Raw genomic sequence first — 12,374 nt, forward strand, 5'->3', positions numbered from 1 at the left:
TCAACTGTCAATTCCATAGCTCAAACGTCAAATGAAATCTCATCTGGATTTCATTTGACGTTTAACCTATGGATTTGACAGTTGAAACCGAGTGGATTTCGTAAATATAAACCAAGCATAAGATCGACGTAGGCGTTAAACTGAAGGAGCCAGAAAAACGAAAGGGACTATATGAACTAAAGGAACTATATAAACGCAAAAGCTGGATATAGTTCCAATAGCTCCTTGTCTGGAATAGTTCTTTTGAACTAGTTCGTTCCGGAACTATACTAGGGATACGCAGTGAAATGCAATAATCGGTTTTTCGATTATACGGTTTTCGTGAAAAAATTAAAACTCGATTTTCGGTTAGTCGATTATTTGAGAGTGTACTAAAAGTCGAGTTTCGATTATTCGTTAACCGCGGAAAACCGATCATAATCGAATATAATCGACCATTTTCGTTGATGCAATCTGTGACGTACACACATGTGTACAAAAAATACCGTCCATTACGCAGTTTTAGCCAGGGCTGCGGAGTCGGAGTCGGAGTCTGGAGTCGGAGTCTAGCAAATTTTGCTGGAGTCGGAGTCGGAGTCTGGAGTCGTGAAAAAAATCTCGACTCCGACTCCGGGCAAAATGTTTTTTTCTACATTTATCAAAAGAGTTTTTATTTTTTTATGATAGAGAGATTAACTTTATTAACATTTTGATAAATCGTTTATTCATTTTATAGGAAATCTATGAGTAAACTTGTAAGCAAAGGATTTATTATATTTATGGCCTGTTCCCGTACTTTATAAAGTGGTAAAAGTCGTAAAAGTTGTAAAAGTCGTAATCGATTTTCATATAAATTTTGTGTACGGGAACGCAAAATGTGTAAAAGTGGTAAAAATTGTAAAAACTTTTTAGTTCTGGAACAGAGCTTTAGTAATGTTCCATGACAAAAGAATTATAATTGCATCTTTCAATATGAATCGATTTCTTAATATACCATCACATTTATGACAAAACTTATATACACTCTGGAATACTAGTTTTAGATCTCACATATTTATACTTCACAATATAATGTGGAAAAAGTATTATAAGTTTATTTTGTCCACAATTAAGGGGTTATGGTCACTTATTGTGCACGAAAAATGAAATTTTTCATGAATTTTTACAAGTAATCTACCAATTTTTTCCAAAAGATATTGTTTTCATCTGATTTATAATACCTTGAGCTACTTTCAGATTTTTTTTTTGTTGAAAAATATTGCACAGTTTCCTGACAAATGGCCACCTACGAAACACTGTTTTTACTAAAGCAGTTTGCGGTGACCACTGAAGCTCGAAAACGAATAAACCGATCAGCATATGTTTTTGTGGGATCATTAAGAACATAATAATCGTGTATTTAAGAGAAACGAATTAAAAAATATGCATTTAAAAAAAGGGAACTGTAGAAGTCAAAATTTCGCCTTCGTAAAATCTGTAAAAAACAAATTACTGTTGGCATACCCATCTTCATATTTCGACAAAATAAAACGAAAAAGATATGTGACCCGTCCCACAGAGCGGAAATTTGTGTTAAAAGTTGATCAAAAGTCCTAGAAAGCTCATTTATACTTCGATTGATATAATATTTCGCACAAAGCATATCTTCTGCACAAGGATTAATCCTATAGAAAATAATGAAAATCGGTCCAGATTTGGATGCAGATTCCATATATATTCGCATCTGATATGAGATAAAAATGCACCAAAATCACTGAAATTTGACACATGCAACCTTAAAAAACATTGAGCCAATTTTCAAACAAATCAGTACAGATGTATATATAGTCCCATATACAGTATCGGCCAAAACTAAAGCACCCCCTCAGTAAATTTTTTTGAAATGATAATTTTTTTATGAAAACTAAATTATAAATTTATATTTTATTTTTCTTTTTATTTATTTATATCTTTATAATTGGAAAATACAAAAGTAAGGAATTCAGAATTTAATAAACAAAACTTTAAATTCAAAAAATATTTTAGGTCGCAAATATAAGCGGACAAAACTAAAGCACCCCTTTGAGGTACAACAAAAACTATTGAAATTAATATTTCGTTGCGTATCCTCTATTCTGAATGACACAATCACATCTTTTTGGTATAGAAGATACTAAATTATTAATTACTGCAGGCGAAATAATTGATTTTCGGAAAATTTAGCTTAAATCCTCAAAATACTGAAAATCGGAAGGTACCGTTATATGGAGGCTATACCCAAACGTGGACCCAGGTCCACGATTTTTGGTGGATATGTTTTGTGACCACTAAGAACCCTAAGTACCAAATTACAGCTAATTTAGTAGGAAAATGGGGCTTAAATATCCGAAATACCGCAGATCGGAAGGTACCGCTATAAGGGGGCTATACCAAAACATTAGCCGGTATTGTTCATATTCATCCAAAAATAATGTTACAGCATCCACTAGTCAAATACAATACGCTAATGTTTAAAAATTAGCAAAAGAACGAATTGCAGAAGAACGATAGACGCCGGCTTATTCAGTCGACGACCAGAAAAAAAATAAAACCTTTCATATCGACTAAAAATGAAGGAGCAAGACTGGCATTCGCCAAGACCCATTTGAACTGTTTTCCGAAGAATCTATGTTTAATTTAAAGTATTCAGATGGTAAAAGGCTTGGACTAAATAGGCAACCGTTAAATCCTAAATATTGCAAAGACGCTGTAAAACATGGAGGCGGAAGGTTTTTTGCTGGTCGTCGACTGAATAAGCCAGCGTCTACCGTTCTTTTGCAATTCGTTCTTTTGCTAATTTTTAAACCTAAGGAATTAAGTATTTGACCAGGGAATGCTGTAGTATCATTTTTGGATGAATATGAACAATATCGGCTAATGTTTTGGTATAGCCCCCTTATAGCGGTACCTTCCGATCTGCGGTATTTCGGATATTTAAGCCACATTTTCCTACTAAATTAGCTGTAATTTGGTACTTAGGGTTCTTAGTGGTCACAAAACATATCCACCAAAAATCGTGGACCTGGGTCCACGTTTGGGTATAGCCCCCATATAACGGTACCTTCCGATTTTCAGTATTTTGACGATTTAAGCTAAATTTTCCGAAAATCAATTATTTCGCATGCAGTAATTAATAATTTAGTATCATTTATGCCTAAAAGATGTGATTGTGTCATCCAGAATAGAGGATAAGCAACGAAATAATGATTTCAATAGTTTTTGCCCGCTTATATTTGCGACCTAAAATGTTTTTTGAATTTTAACTTTTGTTTATTAAATTCTGTAGTGCGATTCTCTAACTCATTTTTTGACTTACCGACAATTGTCGGTAAAATTAAAACAATTATAATTTCGTTAATTAACGATATTTTCGGTAAGTTAACGACCAATAAAAAGTAGTCGTGAAGTTCTACCGATAGCAACAGTGTTGTCAACTTTTATTTGAACTTTTCACTCATAATTTTGCGTTTTAATGTTACCGATTTTTGTCGGTAACTCAAAAAATAAGTTAGAGAATTGCACTACAGATCTCCTTACTTTTGAATTTTTCAGTTATAAAGATATAAATAAATAAAAAGAAAAATAAAAAATAAATTTATAATTTAGTTTTCATAAAAAAATTATCATTTCAAAAAAATTTACTGAGGGGGTGCTTTAGTTTTGGCCGATACTGTACATATATTTCACTCCAAATTTTATTTTTTGAAATTTACTTAAATAAAATTTTTCTCAATTCACATGAGAAAAGCCGTGAATGTTTCTGAATAATGCAAACATATTTGATAGGTGTTGGTTTAGTTTGATAAATTAGAGCCCCGGTTATAACGGGGAGCAACATTTAGTGTGAGTAAACCTTGCAATTCCATATAAAAATATTTCATATTTTAGTTGAGAAAAATTGGCTTTTTTTCGGAATGGCGCAAATATGCGCAATTTTTTTGATTGAATCTGATATTTGAGACTCAAGCGCATAAAACATTAGAAGAAACTATGGTCGGGAAACGACGGGGAAATAGACTTTTTCACTATTGAACTTGTAGTAACCTTAAAAATTATCATAAAAAAATGTCCATAAAGAGGATATGTATTACCATTATTAAAGAGCAAAGATGTAAAATCAATCTGAAAATTTTAAATGCTAATCTTGTTCGGAGACTGTACAAAAACAATAAATCTTGAAAAATATTAGTTTTCGCGAAAATAATGTCATTTTAATGTTCACCTAATTTAGTTTGTTTTCGAAAATTTACTTTTTGTTTTCAGTAAGGCTGAGTTCAATCGACTGCTTCATGGGATTGGTTAATCTTACAAAGTCGAGGATGGTTATAGCAAATGTAGAAAAGAGTCTGGTTGCCGTTTATCAACATTTTTTCATAAAAAAACAATTTTCATATTTTGAGTTTTGAGCAACTTTATGCCTATGTTTCCCCTCTGTTCGTCCGTACAAAAAAGTTTAATCAAACTCGTCAGTTCTACTTGTTTTTGTTTTAAATTGATAATCGGAGGGTATACTCGTACATATATTTCGGCAAAATCTACTGAAACTTTCTAAATTCTTTCTGTTGTTGTTGTTCTTTTTGATATAAGATACAGCAGATTCAATACGGAACATCAATTTTACATCGCATTGCATTACAAATTGTCTTAGAGAAAAGAACACATAAGCATATAGGGACCTAGTATAGGAAAAGTTGAAAAATTTAGCAAATTTTATTAATTTTTAGTGGTATAGGAAATTACCCTCGGAGTCGACTCCGGAGTCGGAGTCGTGACAAAAAACTGGCCTGGAGTCGGAGTCGGAGTCGAAGGAAAAACGGCTCGACTCCGAAACCCTGGTTTTAGCACACCCAATAGTCAACTACGACTAATAGTCGTCCACGATTAATAGTCGACTACGAATAATAATAGACTACGACTAATAGTCGACTACGAATAATAGTTGACTCCGACTTTCGATAGTCAACTAAGTATAAGCGGTTATACGGTTTTCGCACAGTCAATAGTCGACTACGATTTTTAGAGATTTTACGGGTAATAACCGATTAATCGATTAACCGAAATCGGTTTTACGTATCCCTAAACTATACAACTCTACACCTATACGTTTTTGTTTTTTGTTTCGCGGGTTGTGTTTTGTTTATTGTTTTGAAAGTGAAAATAGAAAAGAAAGATTTTATTTTTGTGAAAAAAATGAGTGGTGCCGACAGTGTTTTTAATAATTTGCGGCAAAAATTAAATGTTTTGGGATATCATCAAACCCTGCCATTATCAGCCATACCACTTGTTGGTAGTTTATTTGATGATTTAGTGAAGACAACGGAAAGTTTGAGAGATTCGAAGCAAAAAATTATGGAATTACTTGAGGTAGGTGTTGGCTGTTTTTGTAATTTATTACACTATAATGGTCTTCTTTGGTAGACCGTCCTTCTATTGACCACATTCCCAACCCCTCCCCCAGCCTATGTCTAAGACGTTGTCATGGTGTCAATGCCATGACTGACTTGTCATTTGTGGTCAGTTTGCAATTACCTACAGTATGAGTCAAATATATTGGGGAACTTGTATTTAGATCAATTAATAAGGATTCATAAAGAAGTTTTCCCACAAGAAATTCAAGTTATTTTGTGTCGGATAAAGTACAAATAAAATGGATAGGCTATGTGGCCACTTAAGATCAATGATAGATGGTTTCTCAGTATGAAAAATTACTTTTGAGTCCATCTAACCTACAGAAGATGGTCTTGAAGCCCATATACTCTACAGTAGCTACAGTAGATAGCCTTGGAGCCCATCTGCTCTACACTAGATAGCCTTTGAGCCCATATACTCTACAATAGATAGCCTTGGAGCCCATATACTCTACCGTAGATGGCCCTTGAGCCCATCTACTCTATCGTAGATGGCCCTTGAGCCCATCTACTCTATCGTAGATGGCCCTTGAGCCCATCTACTCTATCGTAGATGGCCCTTGAGCCCATCTACTCTATCGTAGATGGCCCTTGAGCCCATCTACTCTATCGTAGATGGCCCTTGAGCCCATCTACTCTATCGTAGATGGCCCTTGAGCCCATCTACTCTATCGTAGATGGCCCTTGAGCCCATCTACTCTATCGTAGATGGCTCTTGAGCCCATCTACTCTACCGTAGATGGCCTTAGAGCCCATCTACTCTACCGTAGATGGCCTTAGAGCCCATCTACTCTACCGTAGATGGCCTTAGAGCCCATCTATTCTACCGTAGATGGTCCTTGAGCCCATATACTCTACCGTAGATGGCCCTTGAGCCCATCTACTCTATCGTAGATGGCCCTTGCGCCCATCTACTCTATCGTAGATGGCCCTTGAGCCCATCTACTCTATCGTAGATGGCCCTTGAGCCCATCTACTCTACCGTTTATGGTCTTAGGGTCCATCCACTCCACCGTAAATGGTCTTAGAGCTCATCCACTCCACCTTAGATGCCATGGAGCCCATCTATTCTACCGTATATGGCCTTCGAGTCCATCTACTCTACCTTAGATGACCTTGGAGCCCATCTACTCTATTGTAGATGGTCCTTGAGCCCATATAATCTACAGTAGATAGCCTTGGAGCCCATAAACTCTACAGTAGATGGCCCTTGAGTCCTCGAGTCCATCTACTCTACCGTAGATGACCTTAGAGACCATCTGCTCTACACTAGATAGCCTTAGAGCCCATCTACTCTATCGTAGATGGCCCTTGAGTCCATCTACTCAATCGTAGATGGCCCTTGAGTCCATCTACTCAATCGTAGATGGCCTTAGAGACCATCTACTCGACAATAGATGTCCTTAGAGCCCATCTACTCTACAGTATATGTCCTTGGATCCCATCTACTCCACAGTAGATGGACTTGGAGCCCATCTATACACCCCAATATTCTACGCAGTTTAGTTTCAAATTACTTCAACCATTCCAATTCGAACTTTTGTTTGACGCACTAAAGCAGAAACTCTCCTGCCACCGCCTCTTTAAGTGTAAAAATAAACACTTTGTTTTTCCAACTCCCCTCCCCCAACCCTTTTCCGCTTTCTTACTAACCACTTATATGACCCATATAACATTACCACACCATCCGCCAGCTATGCATAGAAAAGTTTCACCACATTGTAACCTTGTAACGGAAGAGTTTGTGTTTTTTGTTCCCTTTGTGTTTCATTCGTGTTCTTTCCATTCATAACCATACTCAATGCTTTTGCGTGTTTTCAAGGAAAAATCCTGTTGGGAGTTGGGAGTGGAACCCTATAAATGTGATAATGCACGGCTATTACAGCAAAATAATCAATTGCATATACAAACTGTGCAACAACAGGAGGAATATGAAGATAAAATAAGAGGTAAGTGGTAAAAATAAAATGAAATTGAAAAAAAATATTTTAAAATTTCTTCTTCGTTTTAGAACTTAATTCTATGGTAAGAGATTTACAAACCGATAAATTCCACCTACAACAACAAGTGGAACAATTACAACAACAATTGAAGACACAAAATTTAAAACAAATTGCTAATGGCAATATGAAATATGGAAAGGATGCGAAAGGTAAGGTTTGGAACTTTAAAATAAAAAAGTAAAGCTTAATGATGACTGTTCACCATTTTAGCCAAGAAACCTTTTATAACTGCCGTACGTTCGGGTGATCAATTGCCCTCGCTACAGCCATTGCAGGAACACAATTCAAATTTAAAATGTACCAAATGTCATGTGTTGGGTTATGGTCAGAAAAATGATGGTTCCACACAAACGAAATCTCAACAAAAGGAATTGGAAAAATTAGAAAATTCAAATAGAGACTTAATGGAAAATCTGAAATTTTATCAAAAGAAGGTAAACATATGAAACTTCCCCCAAATCTAGTTTTAATTTTTGTCCCCTTTTTAGATCGAATCCCGTGACCGTGAAATTTCCCGTTTAAATGACTTACTTACCGGTGGTCGTCCCCCAGCTGCCTTGGCTCGTGACTGCTGCTATAAAAATATTGGTAATATGAGCGAAGATTTGGAAATGTTGCAACGTGAGAAAATGGATTGTTTAACACGAATGCGTGAATTTCAAGAACAAATGCACGAGGCAATGCAACGAGCATTGGATTTGGAAAAATCCAACAGATCTTTGCAATCACAATTGGATGAATTGAAAGAGGCAGCCTTGTTGGTTGAAACCGAGGCCAACAATGAGATATCACAACGTGAAGCAGAAATTGAAACATTAAAATTGCAACTGAAACAAATGCATGCAGGGAAACAGCATAAACCGCCGTCATTTGGGGAGAAATGCAAAGGAGGAGAGTATAAAAGGGAAAAGTGTTTGAATGATGGCATGGCAATGGATAAACATAAATTCAATGAGAAAATCAATGAATTAACACAGAAAGGTATGTGTGAAGGAAGTGATAAGCAGTTTTTTAAGGATTTGAAGAGTTACAAAATTTGATTTTTTCAAGAATTTAAAACGTATTTTTAAATAATTTTTGAAGCTATCAAAAGGGATTCGGGTTTAAAAAAAAAGGGGTTTTTTGAAGCTATCAAAAAGGTCATCAAATGTGGACTTTTTAAAGGTATCAGAAACATCACCAAACGTGGATTTTGTAAAGAATTTTTGAGGTATCGAATAGGTCAACAAGCGTGTAAATTTTAAAGGCCACCAAACGTGAATTGTTTAAATAATTTTTGAAGGTTTCGACAATCTCACAAAACGTGGATTTTTTAAAGAGTTCTAGAAGCTATCGAAAAGGTCAGCAAACGTTGATTTTTTTAAGAGTTTTAGAAGCTATCGAAAAGGTCAGCAAACGTTGATTTTTCAAAGAAAATTAGATGGCATTGAAAGGCTCACCAAGCGAGGATTTCTTAAAAATTTTTTAAGCTATCGGAAAGGATTTTTTGTAGAAGTTTAGGTGATATTGAAAAGGTGACCAAAGAAACATTTCTAAATAGTTTTACAAAGTATCGAAAAGACTAAATACTCCACGGTAAATGACCTCTAAGTCCACCTAAAATACGGCATAGAGCCTCTAAGTCCACCTACTCTACTATACATTCATTCTAAGTCTATGTAATCTACGGTAGTGACCTCTGTATCCAACTTTTATACGGTTTATGGCTTCTAAGTTCTCCAACTCTTCGGTAGATGACCTCTAAGTCCATCTACTCCTTGGTAAATGGCCTCTAAGCTCACGTAATCCATGGTATATGGCTTCTATGCCCACCTGCTATACGGTAGAAGACCTCTAAGTCCATATACTCTACACGGTAGATTACCTTTAATTTCACTTACTATACGGTAGATGGCCTCTATGTAGATGGTCTATATACGGTAGATGGTCTCTAAGTTCACGTAATCTTTTGAAGATGACCTCTGTGTCCACCTATCTACGGTGGATTGGCTCTAATTCCACCTAGTCAACGGTAGATGGCCTGTGAATCCATACGTAGAATGAATCCTACGCTAGAGAACCTATGAGCGATCCACTCTACCGTATATTAACTCTACGACAGGAGACCTCTGAGTCATCCGTAATACTGTAGGTGGCCTCTGATCCGTCTACTCTAAGATATATAACCACTGAATCCAAGGTAGATGTTCTGTAAGAACATTTAATCTGCGGTGGATAGATATATAACTATATACTCTAAGGTAGATGGCCTTTAAGCTCATCTCAGGCTCCATAAATGGCCTGTGAGTCGATTGAATTTACGGTAGGTGGCCTCTGAGCCATACATTCTACGGCAGAAGGCCTCTATACGCACCTACTCTTCGGTAGATGGCGTCTAAGATCATATAATCTACAGTAGATGGTCTCTAATCCCATATACTGTACAGTAGATGGCCTATAAGGTCACTACTCTACGGTAGGTAGCCTCTGAACCATCTACTCCATCCATCACCTACCGTAGCCTCTGAACCACATATTCTACGGTATATGGCATCTAAACTAAGCCCACCTACTCTACGGTAGGTGGCTTCCGATTCAAAAATTCTACGGTAGATGGCCTCTATACCCACCTAAGGTCATATAATCTACAATAGATGGTCTCTAGTCCCATCTACTGTACGGTAGATGGCCTCTAAGGTCACTACTCTACGGTAGGTGGCTTCTGATCCAAAAATTCTACGGTAGATGACCTCTAGACCCACCTACTCTACAATAGGTCTCCCTTGAACCACATATTTGGCAGTAGAAGACCTCTAACCACAACTATCCTGTGGTAGATGGTATCTAAGTTCATATACTATACGGCAGAAGGCATCTAAGTCCATAAACTCAACGTTAGATCCCATCTAGTCTACGCTGGATGACCTCATGACTAATACCCATTTAGTCTACTCTGCAGTAGATGACCCCTGATCGCATATACTTTACGGTAGATAACTACTCGACGGTAGGTGGCCTCTAGTTGTCTCTAAGTCCATCTACTTTATGGTAGGTGGCCTCTGAGACATCCACCATATGGAAGTCTCACCGCCCTACGGTTGCTTGCCTTCAAACTCCCATTCTCTAGGCTAGATTTGGCCTCTAGAGAATGGATTTTTTAAAAAATTTATTTCAGGATTTTTTATTTATTTTCTTGTAATCCTGAAGTTTTTACCCATTCCCAAAAATCCTCACCCTTTTCAGAATCCGAACTGAAAATGGACAATGAGCACTTGCAAAAGAAGGTCTCCAAACTGAAAACTAAACTTCAATCGCTTCAGAAAGGTAAGTTCCAGAAAAATTAATTTTAATACCCATTATTAAAACGATCTACCTTACAGAACTCAAAGAAACTGAATCTCAACAGGCACAAAATTTGGATGAAGAAAAAATTCGCCTGAAATCCGAAAGAGATTTCTTTCAAAAAGAATACCTACGTCTTCTGAGTAAAGCTGGTTCTGATAAAGAAATTGAATTTCTTCAATCACAAATTAAGTCAAAGGATGAAGAGTTACGTCTCCTACGATCCGAGCTATGTACAAGACCCACCACTACACATGCCCTCGTCCCCTGTTTTAAAGATGCACAAAATCATCATTTAAATTTACCAACATCACAACCATCCTCAGCACGTTCGGCCTCGTCCAGTGCAAGTAGTGATTGTGTACAGGCGGCAATATTACGTGTTGAACGTGAGCGAGATTGTGCCCGAGCAGAAATGGAACGACTTAAATGTGAACGAGACACATTGAGAGAAAAACTCTTATGTACCACCAAAATGCATGATGAACAGATGCACAAGACTCAGGCAAGATTTGAAGAGCTAAATGATCGTCTGCGCCAATTGGAAAGAGAAAAACGTGAACTACAGTCGGCACGAATGCCAACCGAGACACAAATTGTTATGCTACGGGAGGAAATTGAGGCATATAAACAGCAACAATTCCAGTTGCGGGAGGAAAATAATAAACTGCAGTCAAGCTATAATCAATTGAAGTGAGCTATTAAGGCAACAACAATTTATAAACGAATTTATTAACATTTCTTTAACACTCCCGCTTAGGATCCTCCATGAACAAACTGAACGCACCTTGGGAGACTATCAAAATAAACTTCTATATGCTGAACAACAATTGGAATCTACCAATCGTCGTGTCAACACACTTGATACAAATCGTGATTCGGCACGAGAAGAAGCCCTACAGTTGCGTAGTGAAGTTAAGGTCTTGAAACAAACTTATGTGGCTTTGGAAAATGAAAAGGATAAGATATTGGTAGGTGTTTGTCAAGGATTTACTTTTTTCGTATTGATATAAGGATTTTAAAATATTTTTCAGACTCAACTTGATGCCAAAACTGAAAAAGTCTACCAGCTGGAATATGAACTAAAGGCCTCGAAGGAAAAACGCAACGCTTTAGAGAAACAAGTCACCGAATTGGAGGATAAATTAAGGTAAGTCATGGAAGGTTTTTAAAATGGATTGGTGGACAAAACGGGTAAGTACAAGTGGGGTTCTTTTTTCATCTACAAAAGACAAGTACCTGTTGAGGGTACTCCCCTAAAAAATTGGGTTTTCGAAGATCAAAGAGGATTTACGAGTTTTAGAAGATGTCGGAGAAAGCAATTAATGTGAATCTTTTAAAGGTTTACTGGAGTCGCAAATGTGGCTTTTTAAAATTATCGTGGATTTTTAAAATTATTTTTAGGGTATCTACAAAGGCTCGTGGATTTTTAAAATTATTTTTAGGGTATCTACAAAGGGCTCGTGGATTTTTAAAATTATTTTTAGGGTATCTACAAAGGCTCGTGGATTTTTAAAATTATTTTTAGGGTATCTACAAAGGCTCGTGGATTTTTAAAATTATTTTTAGGGTATCTACAAAGGCTCGTGGATTTTTAAAATTATTTTTAGGGCAGCTATAAAGGCTCGTGGATTTTTAAAATTAT

At 36.5% G+C, this 12,374-nt stretch overlaps 1 protein-coding gene across 7 annotated transcripts in view; it reads left to right on the plus strand.

Moving 5' to 3' along the window:
- Nucleotides 1–250: 250 nt before the first annotated feature.
- Cep135 (Centrosomal protein 135kDa) overlaps nt 251–12,374 on the plus strand; it is an 82,465-nt gene continuing 70,341 nt past the window's right edge. For 5 of the 7 annotated variants that reach the window (XR_012412587.1, XR_012412588.1, XR_012412589.1 and 2 more), the window contains exons 1-9: nt 5,103–5,361; nt 7,228–7,354; nt 7,417–7,557; nt 7,619–7,842; nt 7,897–8,389; nt 10,631–10,711; nt 10,768–11,422; nt 11,490–11,700; nt 11,764–11,879. Coding sequence is in view for 3 of the 7 variants with exons in the window: in XM_073983241.1 (XP_073839342.1) it covers nt 5,188–5,361; nt 7,228–7,354; nt 7,417–7,557; nt 7,619–7,842; nt 7,897–8,389; nt 10,631–10,711; nt 10,768–11,422; nt 11,490–11,700; nt 11,764–11,879 (2,222 nt within the window). In the remaining 4 variants the exon portion in view is untranslated. Of the gene's footprint in view, nt 348–5,101; nt 5,362–7,227; nt 7,355–7,416; nt 7,558–7,618; nt 7,843–7,896; nt 8,390–10,630; nt 10,712–10,767; nt 11,423–11,489; nt 11,701–11,763; nt 11,880–12,374 lie in introns of those variants that run through there. The other 2 variants (XM_073983240.1, XM_073983239.1) reach the window with 2 other exon arrangements.

This window comes from Musca autumnalis, unplaced genomic scaffold (genome assembly GCF_047663935.1).
Source record: "Musca autumnalis isolate F117 unplaced genomic scaffold, ASM4766393v1 scaffold_4, whole genome shotgun sequence".
NCBI lineage: Eukaryota > Metazoa > Arthropoda > Insecta > Diptera > Muscidae > Musca > Musca autumnalis.